This window comes from Melanostigma gelatinosum (assembly GCF_949748355.1).
Source record: "Melanostigma gelatinosum genome assembly, chromosome: 14".
Taxonomy (NCBI): Eukaryota; Metazoa; Chordata; class Actinopteri; order Perciformes; family Zoarcidae; genus Melanostigma; species Melanostigma gelatinosum.
The window spans coordinates 2,734,781-2,747,280 of NC_136647.1; the positions used below are offsets into that span (position 1 = coordinate 2,734,781).

Genomic DNA, 12,500 nt, shown 5'->3' on the forward strand with positions numbered 1-12,500 from the left:
ATTTTGCGCAGATATCCTATTTTACAAATATTACTGGGCATATTACATAGCTCAAAAACACAAATATGGACAATTTGTATAATTTATTAATTTTCTATTTTATTTTTATTAATAATATTATAATTTTTTATTACATTTTTTTGTGGCTCAAGGTGGGTGGGGCCAGGCCCCGTGGCCCTCTATTGGCCGGCCGCCACTGTGCCTAACCCGAACCCATTAAATGTTTTACTGTCTTTGTAATGTTTAACCTGAAGATAAAAAAAAACGAAGAGCAATTTAGCTTTGAGAACTTTGACACTGCAGCTTTTTCTTTTGGCAAACATATGTTTCTATAACAGCAAGCGTACGGGTGATTCGTTTACTCTTTATAGCCTCCATGTTTGTATCCCTGACAACTATGGCTGGCAGTCCTTGGTGCAAAGACTTGAGAAACCTGTGAAATGTTTTCTTTAGCATGCATATTTTTTTCAAGTTTCCTACAAGGCGTGGCTTGCACAGCAGTTGAGGGGAGGGCAAACTACTCTCTTGTTTTCCGGTGCAGTAGAAAAACAAGTACCGGTATACACAATAAACAGAGTGGAGGGGACGGTTAGGATTCTGAGGCCATGAAGGATTATGATGACTCTGTAGCTTTTCTGGGTCAGTGGGGACGTTTCCAGCAGGTTGTCTTCTTCCTGCTGTCTGCCAGCATCTTGCCCAATGGATTCGGTTCTTTCTCTGTTGTCTTCTTGGCTGACACTCCCAGCCACCACTGCCTGGTTCCTGACGTCAACCTGACCCAAGATTGGCTTAATGCAATCATCCCGATAGAGGTAATTTTGTTTTTGATCACAGCTCCTTATAAAAAAAGGGTTAGGGTAAGTGTAGCAGTTTTGCGTTAAGTTCCAAGTATTCAACAATTCTAAAAGCGAGACAGGCCGAAAAACAAAAGTCTCACTTCAAAGTATTTTATACAATATTGCTAAAAACACATATTTTGTATTTGCTGTGCTATTTTTAAGCTGATTATCTCATAGATCAATAGTTAATGATGAACTTTTTCATGCACAAAAATGTAAATTAAATCTTTCTGTTTTACATGTATATAGATTATCAGCGTCAAACATTCTTCACTGATTTGGGCTCACCAGTGTGAGAACTTTAGATATTTGTGAGTTCAGGCTTTTAGTGATATTACTGTTTTGCCAGAATTGTTATTACGTTACAATACATTGATGATCACATGTGTAGCTTTGAAGTTGATGTATTTTTCTGCAGCTGCTGTATAAAGTTTAAGAAGTCTTATAAAGCGGTCCGGCTACAGTTCAGGGTTTTATGTGAAATGTTACTAATGACACTAACGACGTTTGTGTCATTGTGTCTGTGAGGTGGTGAATGGGAAACAGCAGCTGAGCAGATGCAGCAGGTTCAGGCTGGATGTGGTCAGAAATCTCTCTGCTCAGGGATTCATTCCTGGGAGGGACGTCAACATCACGGACCTGGAGCAGGAGGGATGTGTGGACGGGTGGAGCTACAGCAGAGACATCTACCAGTCCACCATCGTCTCTGAGGTGAGTCCTACTGAATATTACGCTACAGTTCAGTAACTCAACTATAGAAAATCATTAAACCTGAATGGAACACGTACACTGTACGTTTAAGAAGGAAATGTTTGATTGATTTTTCGATTTACAAATGGATCTAGCTTATTTTTCTTTGTTCATGCATGGATACTCCAGTTTGACCTGGTGTGCCGAGACCAGTGGAAGCAGCCGTTCACCTCAACAATTTACTTCCTGGCAACTCTTGTTGGATCCTTCTTCTCAGGACAGCTCTCAGACAGGTACTTAAAACACCATCTCATAGTGAAATTATATACACACCATATTCATAAAACATGTTCATTCTTCCTGAGAATGTCTTTGCTTCACTTTTGCCAAACTACAAACACATTATACAACAAAAAAATAGGAATCTTTAGCAACTTTTACTGTAAAGAATTCCAAAAATCTTTTCATCTGCTCTTATTTCGTTGTTTGATTTCTCATTCTAGGTTTGGAAGAAAGCCTGTTTTCTTCACCACCATGGCAGTTCAGACGATTTTTACTTTTCTTCAAATCTTTTCACCTTCATGGATGGTGTTCGTCATCCTCTACTTCATGAATGGTTTGGGACAGACCTCCAACTATGTATCTGCTTTTGTGCTCGGTAATGTGAATATTTCATGCTTTACAACAACAAATAATACTCTTCTATATTCAGTGATGTTGATACATGTATTGTGTGTACTGTGCATGTTCTTTCACTTGTTACTAATAACTTCACTTATTTTCCCGCCCTTTTGTAATGCATTTCTCTCTCTTTCAGGCAATGAGATCTTGACTGGACATGTACGGGTCCTGTTCTCCTCACTGGGTGTGTGTCTGGGTTTTGCCATTGGCTACATGATGCTGCCTCTTTTTGCTTACTTTTTAAGGGATTGGAAATCTCTCCTGTTGGCTATGTCTCTGCCTGGCCTGCTCTACATCCCGCTCTGGTGGTAGGTTGTACTCATGACGAGAAAATGTGTTCATGTTAAGTTTACCATACCATCCATCCATCTCCATTTTTACTTCCCCTTTTGCGTGGCTGGTTGGCATTGGCAGATGGATATGCAAGATATTTCAGATACCCCTCACCTCAGCAATGTTTTCCAGCTCTTCCTGTGGGATCTTCAGAGGTTCCCAGGCCAGATGAGATATATAATCCCTCCAGCATGTTTATGGTCTTCCACCAGTTGGACATTCCCAGAAAACCTCCAAAAGGAAGTGCCCTGAAGGGATCCTGATCAGATGGCCGAACCATCTCAACTGGCTGTTATTGATGCGTAGGGGAAACTGCTCTTTGAGATCCTACCGAATATCTGAGCCCCTCTTGCTATCTCTAAAGTTGAGCCCAACCACCCTATGGAGGAAACTAATTTCAGCTGCAGTTTTAGTCTTTCAGTCACTTGACAGGTTGTAACACAGATCAATTTGTAAGTTCAAAGCTTTGCCTTCTTGCTCAACAGTCCATTACAACACCTGCATCACTATTGATGCTGAACCAATCCACCGTTCACTCTCAATCTCCATTTTACCCTCACAAGACCCCAAGGTATTTGAATTCCTTTACTTGGGGCAGTGACTCACGATCATATATATACATACGTATGTATGTATATATACATACATATGTATATATATATACATATATATATATATACATATGTATGTATATATACATATATATATATATACATACATATATATATACACATATGTATGTATATATACATATATATATATATATACATATGTATGTATATATACATATATATATATATACATACATATATATATACACATATGTATGTATATATACATATATATATATACACATACATATATATATATACATACATATATATACATACATATGTATGTATATATACATACATACGTATGTATATATATACACACACACACACACACACACACACACACACACATACACACATACATACATACATACATACATACATTATATTATATATATATACATATATATATAATATATATAATATTATATATATATATTATGTATATATATATTATATATATATATGTAACAATGCATTAGTACTTTGCAGTTACATTGTTATCATTTATTCTAACACTGACATAATAAGGACATCTTATTCATACAATTCAGTATATATATATATATATAAATTATATTCAGTATAATATGATATATAAATACCATATAATCATAAATATACAATATAAATATCATGAATATATTACAATAAAATATAAATATCAAATATAGTCTAATAGAACAAGTATATTTTAAGATGCCCCGATGAACCTTGTTTGTTGGAGAAACCCAATCAGTGTGGTGAGGAAACCTGCATGTTTTTATGACAGTTATTTGTAAAGGAACTTTGCTCTTCTGAGTGGCAAACCTCTCAATGACCTTCTTATTGAAGTCAGGCTGTCACGGGGCCGCAGAAGACAGAAGTTAATATTAACAGGTTTTATTTAGAATGTGTGAAGGTGTGGAGCCCGTGGTCCGACACCAGAGTAGGCAGATCGACGGTGTGAGTCCCGTGGCTCGACACCGGAGGGCTGGTAGCTTGACGGCGTGAAGTCCCGTGGCTCGATACGAGAGCGGAGGCAGATCGACGGTGTGAGTCCCGTGGCTCGACACCGGAGGGCTGGTAGCTTGACGGCGTGAAGTCCCGTGGCTCGATACGAGAGCGGAGGCAGATCGACGGTGTGAGTCCCGTGGCTCGACACCGGAGGGCTGGCAGCTCGACGGCATGGGTAGTCCGTTGAACACAAAGGAGGGCAGAGCAGCGGAGTGTAATCCGTTGAACACAAGGAGGGCAGAGGATGCCACGGGGTTGAAGCGGGTGAAAGACGGTACGACCTGACAACCCCAGACTGCAGGGCCAGAGTTTATATAGAGACAGGGGACTCATTAGTGGGCCCTGAGTCTGGGGTGTCAGGCTGCAGGAGGTGATCGACTGGAGTGTCCTCAGCTGTGCACAATCAAGGGTGTGGCCATGGGAGGTGTCTGGAGGCAGAGGACAAACACAGAGCACATGGCACACAATAACAAACAGGGGAATGACAGGACACATGAGGAGAGGAGATCAGGGGAAACACACAACGGGTCAGACAGGGATCCTGGATCCTGACAGTGGCATGTCCCTGACAAGTTCCTTCTCCATGGAGAGCATAGCCAGAGCATTAAAACGCTCTTGTACGTTACCGTTAGCGTCGAGTGGGTGGAAATGTCCGTTGTCTCGTCTGCTTGAATGGCGATAAAATCAGCGTTCTTTACTTCCTCCAGAATGTAATCCCTTACAACCGACAGCATGCAGTCCAACAGCTCATTTTGTACAGTCTTCGACGTCCCTTTGAAAATGCTGGCTGTCTTCAGGTGCTCCTCCAGCACACCGTCGAGGGACGCAACAAAATCCACCAGACCCTTGAACACGCCAAGGTTGTCCGAGGAGTCGGTCTCGTCATGCCCACGCAAAGCCAACTCAAAAGCCCCACAAAACTTGACACAATAAATTATTTTTGATAAAATGTGCCGGTTTTTATCCACCTCCTCGTTGTGTTTCTTTACCGCAAGCCGGTGACCGTCGTCCAGCTGGGCAGCGAGAACACGCGAGATGAGAACTAGACACGGGCACTCCGGGAGAAAAAGACTTCCGGGAGGGTCTGGTCCTCCCGGAAGTCTTTTTTAGGGCGCTGATTGGCTAAATTGTAAGTCACTCATTTATTTCTTTAATCAGTGATTGGCTAAGCTGCTTATTAGACCCTTCTTCCTTGGGCCAAATCGATCTGGCCCCAGCACGTGCACGCGCAGTAGAGACGTGCACGGGGACAGCTGAGAGGTGCACCAGCGGAGAGGACAAGCAGGGAAAAGCATTTATTTTGCGCAGATATCCTATTTTACAAATATTACTGGGCATATTACATAGCTCAAAAACACAAATATGGACAATTTGTATAATTTATTAATTTTCTATTTTATTTTTATTAATAATATTATAATTTTTTATTACATTTTTTTGTGGCTCAAGGTGGGTGGGGCCAGGCCCCGTGGCCCTCTATTGGCCGGCCGCCACTGTGCCTAACCCGAACCCATTAAATGTTTTACTGTCTTTGTAATGTTTAACCTGAAGATAAAAAAAAACGAAGAGCAATTTAGCTTTGAGAACTTTGACACTGCAGCTTTTTCTTTTGGCAAACATATGTTTCTATAACAGCAAGCGTACGGGTGATTCGTTTACTCTTTATAGCCTCCATGTTTGTATCCCTGACAACTATGGCTGGCAGTCCTTGGTGCAAAGACTTGAGAAACCTGTGAAATGTTTTCTTTAGCATGCATATTTTTTTCAAGTTTCCTACAAGGCGTGGCTTGCACAGCAGTTGAGGGGAGGGCAAACTACTCTCTTGTTTTCCGGTGCAGTAGAAAAACAAGTACCGGTATACACAATAAACAGAGTGGAGGGGACGGTTAGGATTCTGAGGCCATGAAGGATTATGATGACTCTGTAGCTTTTCTGGGTCAGTGGGGACGTTTCCAGCAGGTTGTCTTCTTCCTGCTGTCTGCCAGCATCTTGCCCAATGGATTCGGTTCTTTCTCTGTTGTCTTCTTGGCTGACACTCCCAGCCACCACTGCCTGGTTCCTGACGTCAACCTGACCCAAGATTGGCTTAATGCAATCATCCCGATAGAGGTAATTTTGTTTTTGATCACAGCTCCTTATAAAAAAAGGGTTAGGGTAAGTGTAGCAGTTTTGCGTTAAGTTCCAAGTATTCAACAATTCTAAAAGCGAGACAGGCCGAAAAACAAAAGTCTCACTTCAAAGTATTTTATACAATATTGCTAAAAACACATATTTTGTATTTGCTGTGCTATTTTTAAGCTGATTATCTCATAGATCAATAGTTAATGATGAACTTTTTCATGCACAAAAATGTAAATTAAATCTTTCTGTTTTACATGTATATAGATTATCAGCGTCAAACATTCTTCACTGATTTGGGCTCACCAGTGTGAGAACTTTAGATATTTGTGAGTTCAGGCTTTTAGTGATATTACTGTTTTGCCAGAATTGTTATTACGTTACAATACATTGATGATCACATGTGTAGCTTTGAAGTTGATGTATTTTTCTGCAGCTGCTGTATAAAGTTTAAGAAGTCTTATAAAGCGGTCCGGCTACAGTTCAGGGTTTTATGTGAAATGTTACTAATGACACTAACGACGTTTGTGTCATTGTGTCTGTGAGGTGGTGAATGGGAAACAGCAGCTGAGCAGATGCAGCAGGTTCAGGCTGGATGTGGTCAGAAATCTCTCTGCTCAGGGATTCATTCCTGGGAGGGACGTCAACATCACGGACCTGGAGCAGGAGGGATGTGTGGACGGGTGGAGCTACAGCAGAGACATCTACCAGTCCACCATCGTCTCTGAGGTGAGTCCTACTGAATATTACGCTACAGTTCAGTAACTCAACTATAGAAAATCATTAAACCTGAATGGAACACGTACACTGTACGTTTAAGAAGGAAATGTTTGATTGATTTTTCGATTTACAAATGGATCTAGCTTATTTTTCTTTGTTCATGCATGGATACTCCAGTTTGACCTGGTGTGCCGAGACCAGTGGAAGCAGCCGTTCACCTCAACAATTTACTTCCTGGCAACTCTTGTTGGATCCTTCTTCTCAGGACAGCTCTCAGACAGGTACTTAAAACACCATCTCATAATGAAATTATGTACACACCATATTCATAAAACATGTTCATTCTTCCTGAGAATGTCTTTGCTTCACTTTTGCCAAACTACAAACACATTATACAACAAAAAAATAGGAATCTTTAGCAACTTTTACTGTAAAGAATTCCAAAAATCTTTTCATCTGCTCTTATTTCGTTGTTTGATTTCTCATTCTAGGTTTGGAAGAAAGCCTGTTTTCTTCACCACCATGGCAGTTCAGACGATTTTTACTTTTCTTCAAATCTTTTCACCTTCATGGATGGTGTTCGTCATCCTCTACTTCATGAATGGTTTGGGACAGACCTCCAACTATGTATCTGCTTTTGTGCTCGGTAATGTGAATATTTCATGCTTTACAACAACAAATAATACTCTTCTATATTCAGTGATGTTGATACATGTATTGTGTGTACTGTGCATGTTCTTTCACTTGTTACTAATAACTTCACTTATTTTCCCGCCCTTTTGTAATGCATTTCTCTCTCTTTCAGGCAATGAGATCTTGACTGGACATGTACGGGTCCTGTTCTCCTCACTGGGTGTGTGTCTGGGTTTTGCCATTGGCTACATGATGCTGCCTCTTTTTGCTTACTTTTTAAGGGATTGGAAATCTCTCCTGTTGGCTATGTCTCTGCCTGGCCTGCTCTACATCCCGCTCTGGTGGTAGGTTGTACTCATGACGAGAAAATGTGTTCATGTTAAGTTTACCATACCATCCATCCATCTCCATTTTTACTTCCCCTTTTGCGTGGCTGGTTGGCATTGGCAGATGGATATGCAAGATATTTCAGATACCCCTCACCTCAGCAATGTTTTCCAGCTCTTCCTGTGGGATCTTCAGAGGTTCCCAGGCCAGATGAGATATATAATCCCTCCAGCATGTTTATGGTCTTCCACCAGTTGGACATTCCCAGAAAACCTCCAAAAGGAAGTGCCCTGAAGGGATCCTGATCAGATGGCCGAACCATCTCAACTGGCTGTTATTGATGCGTAGGGGAAACTGCTCTTTGAGATCCTACCGAATATCTGAGCCCCTCTTGCTATCTCTAAAGTTGAGCCCAACCACCCTATGGAGGAAACTAATTTCAGCTGCAGTTTTAGTCTTTCAGTCACTTGACAGGTTGTAACACAGATCAATTTGTAAGTTCAAAGCTTTGCCTTCTTGCTCAACAGTCCATTACAACACCTGCATCACTATTGATGCTGAACCAATCCACCGTTCACTCTCAATCTCCATTTTACCCTCACAAGACCCCAAGGTATTTGAATTCCTTTACTTGGGGCAGTGACTCACGATCAACACAGAGGGAGCAATCCAACATTTTCCAGTAGAGAACCATGGCCTCAGACTTGGTGATGCTGACTCTCATCCCGACCACTTCAATCACAACTGCAAACAATCCCAGTGTGTGCTGAAGGTCGTGGTCTGATGAAGCCAACAGAATCACATCTTCAAACAGCATAGACACAATTCTGAGGGAACAAAACTGGACACTCTTCCCTCCGGTTGCCCCTTGAGATCTTGTCCATGAAAATCACATACAGAATTGTTGACATGGCACAACCCTGGCAGAGGCCAACAACTGCCAAAAACATGTTTGACATTGTGCTGAGAACACAAATACAGCTCTCAGTCAAGTACTGGAAGACTTATAGCAACGGCCCAGTACCCCATTATCCCGCAGTACTCCCCATAGGATTCCGTAGGGGAACCTGTTGTAGGCCCTCACCAAGTTCACAAAACACATGTAGACCTGGGAAAACTCCCATCATCCCCCCATCAACAACTCCTCTGGGACAACCTAGCCCGAAAGGCTTCCTTCTTCAGCTTTACGTCCTTCTCCGCTGGTGTCCAACAGCAGGTTCTTAGGTTGGCACAAGAACAGGCACGAAGACCTTCTGACCACCATTCCTAGCAAAAGCCTTCTGTGTCCCTTACCTCCCCTGGTATGCTTAAGAAACTCTTCTGGAGGTGGGAGTTGAAGACCTCGCGGACTGAGCCCTCAGCCAGATGGTCCCAATTCATCCACACATTTGGGTTTACCAGGTCCATCCGGCAGCCTACCCTGCCATCAGTTGACATCTCTGACCGATTGTCCAAAATATATGTCCTCACATTTGATGATTCAACCACAAAGTCGATCATCGATCTTTGGCCTAGACGGCCCAGTATGAAGTACACTAATGAATCACCCTCTGATCGAACATGGTGTTTGTTGTGGACATGACGAGCACAAAGGTCCAACAAGAAAGCATCAATAAGAACTATAGAGTTCCCGGATGGAATCCTCTCTACGATGCCACCCAGAGACTCCAAAAGGGGTGGGTACTCTGATCTTATGCACCAAACAGCAGTCACTGATTTACCCTGAGTGACCTGCATTTGCTTCGAGGCAATCCTCTACTACAACATCACCAGCACTTGGCGAACTGAGAGTATCCCCACGTCCGTCTGGTGCCTCTCACCCTGGGTGACTCCAGAAAAAGAGACAATCCTGCCCCTCTCCAGGAGCTTGGTTCCAATAGACTCAATTGGACTCCAATGGATTTGAAATGAAGCAGTCTATATGTGGTTGAAGTTTTGACACAAGTTCGAATTCCTTCCCCGCTAGAATATTGATGTTCCACATCCCCATAGCCAGTCTGTGATGCAAGGGGTCAACAACCCTAAGTTCCCCTACTTTTTGCCTAATGTCCGGCTTACAATGCACCCAACCCCACTGACTATCCCCGGGGGTGATGGAACCACAGTACCCTATACCAGCGGTTCTTAACCTTTTTAACCTCGGGCCCAACTTTTCAAGTACACAGTGTCCCGGGGCCCATTCTGACTATATGCATAAAAAGTGTCAGACAACCTGTAGGTCCATACAGAAACAGAGCAGTGGGCCTTTGGAGTCAGTAAAAATTTAAGATTTTTGTCCGCATAAAATAAAAAAGTATCTTTCAGTATAAATAACTGCCGGTGGCTGTATCTGTACAGGTATACACAGTATAGGGCTGTAACTACACTATCAGTGAACAACTGCCTCAAATTTGAAGAAGATTGGACAAAGTATGACCATTCTACAGTGTTTCTTCCATGAAGAGATCCAGGCGGAGCTCTAAAAGGACATTTGGAGACCCAAATGGACACATGGTAACCAAATGATATTCTGACACACTAAAGGTGTTTCTCCCTTTATATTTTGATATTATATTATTTTCCTTTTATTTTTAGCCTTTGCAAATTTCAAAAACTATGTATATATGGTCGAAGACATGGTGTGTGAGTAGCGGACTTGCTGTGCTTAATGGCTGCCACCGAGCACACGATCGAGTATGCGAATAGCTCAGTTACGCAAACGTTGGTTGACGGCTTATGGAAAAGGAGGATAAGGTTTGTACTATAAGTACTAGCGTTTTCTGAAGGCAGTAGCTCCATGGTAACATCCGCTAGCACGTTGTCGGGTCTGTAATGTGTCTTTTTCCGTCGAAATGCTGCAAGATACGACTTGCAGCGGTTATGGCGACTTTGGACAGTGTGTGGGCTCCTTTTGTGGAGAAACCATAAGAAATGAAAGAAAATCGATGATTTCTTTGCAAAGATGAGGATTTTGGGCATGCTGGGATACCAAACACGGACATGTTTTGTGACGTATTTGCGCAAACAAGCCGTAGGAACGGAAGGGGAGGGGATCGAGGATGCCTGTGTTGAACAGGCAAAACCCTTGTTAAATAAATGAGATGATACAATGTGATGATCACAAAGACATTTATTATCATGTGTATGTAAACCTGCATACACAACAAGAAGCCCAACAGGCTTTCCCACGAGCGTTGGATGTTTCGTCGCTAGCTGTCGCTTTATTTTCGAAGGCTTCAGTGCTTCGTTTGATAGCATTAGCTCACATTCCACACACTGAGCCCTCGGCTCTGCCTCGTTGCCTCCGTTCACAAACCGTACTTAAGAAAGTCAGGGTTGTACTTGCACACACATTTAGACTTTTGGGGGGTATGGCACCACTGTCGTCTTCATTTTTTATTTTTAATAACTTATCCATAACTTTCGCTACAGGCTAGCGGCTAGCTGAGTGTCTTCTTCTGCTTATTGCAGCTTGTTAAACAACTGACTGACGCATTACCACCACCAGGTGGTGGGAAGCTATATTGTAACTGAGCGTCTCATGGATAACAGTAACATCTTTGGTGTCTTCAATTGATAACCTATGCGGTCCCGCGGCCCTCGCGGCCCACAGGTGCAAAACTGAACGTTTTTCGCGGCCCTCTAGGTGGCGCTCACGGCCCAATCATGGGCCGCGGCCCTATGGTTAAGAATCCCTGCCCTATACTATACCATAAATGTCATAATTTTGCTCTTGTCATGAGATGAAAAAAATAATTTGGCTTTTTTACAAGAGAAATATCCAAACTTGTATTCACCTGTATTTTAAGCCCCACTGATCAAGCTTGAACCTTTTTGTTTATCTGTTGAATACTGAGGCAGGTTCATCCCAGAGTCTCCTCGTTGGTTGCTCTCTCAGGGAAGAGTGGAGGAGGCTGAGACTACATTGAGAAAGGCTGCTAAGATGAACAAAGTCGAGGCTCCACCGGTCATCTTTGAAGATTACAGCGTACATGTAAGTCTGGCCTGACTTAAATCAGTAGTGTAGGACCAGACACAGGGGACAATGTGTGTCCTTGAGGAGACACATTATTAGTACAATTCATCCCATTGGAAGCAATGGACGTACCAAATTTAATGACAAACAGCAGTTGTTGAGATATTTAATCCTGGACCAAAGTGGTGGAATGATATGCCAAACTGCCGGTGAGACTGAGGTTTTGTATCTTGCAGGCTGATGCAACAAAGACATACCCTAAGGAACAGCACAATGTCTTCAGCCTGCTGAGGACAAAAAACATCAGAAACGTGACGCTCATTCTGTGCCTGGTGTGGTGAGTGTATTTTTTAACATTTGCTCATTTACAGCACTGATATTACTTGGTTGTGTCCTTCTTTAGTTTTCTTTCTCTCTGTTTTGTTTGTTAATTTTAAGTCTAATGGTCTTAGTCTGCTACTGGAGCTACTGTATGGTATGTGTCAAATGCTATTTCTGTGCAGATTTCCATTGAAAGCTCTCTGTTGTCTGTATCTCTGTCTCCAGGTTCACTCTGAGTACAGGATACATTGGCCTGTCCCTGAACACATCCCA

At 42.3% G+C, this 12,500-nt stretch overlaps 2 protein-coding genes across 2 annotated transcripts in view; both read left to right on the top strand.

The window, feature by feature from the left end:
• Window positions 1-605: 605 nt before the first annotated feature.
• LOC306787586 (solute carrier family 22 member 4-like) lies at window positions 606-2,522 on the top strand (the record flags this gene model as incomplete). Its single annotated transcript, XM_079282767.1, has 5 exons — window positions 606-812; window positions 1,368-1,550; window positions 1,719-1,822; window positions 2,033-2,187; window positions 2,347-2,522. 5 exons carry the CDS (start codon window positions 606-608, stop codon window positions 2,520-2,522), a joined length of 825 nt encoding a protein of 274 aa, XP_079138893.1.
• A 3,533-nt stretch (window positions 2,523-6,055) lies between these two features.
• LOC306787971 (organic cation/carnitine transporter 2-like) overlaps window positions 6,056-12,500 on the top strand; it is a gene marked incomplete at both ends in the record, with an annotated part of 8,487 nt that continues 2,042 nt past the window's right edge. Inside the window, 8 exons of the mRNA XM_079283298.1 lie at window positions 6,056-6,262; window positions 6,818-7,000; window positions 7,169-7,272; window positions 7,483-7,637; window positions 7,797-7,968; window positions 11,792-11,924; window positions 12,143-12,243; window positions 12,453-12,500. The exon at window positions 12,453-12,500 is cut by the window's right edge and continues 167 nt beyond it. Of these exons, the coding sequence (XP_079139424.1) occupies window positions 6,056-6,262; window positions 6,818-7,000; window positions 7,169-7,272; window positions 7,483-7,637; window positions 7,797-7,968; window positions 11,792-11,924; window positions 12,143-12,243; window positions 12,453-12,500 (1,103 nt within the window). The remainder of the gene's footprint in view (window positions 6,263-6,817; window positions 7,001-7,168; window positions 7,273-7,482; window positions 7,638-7,796; window positions 7,969-11,791; window positions 11,925-12,142; window positions 12,244-12,452) is intronic.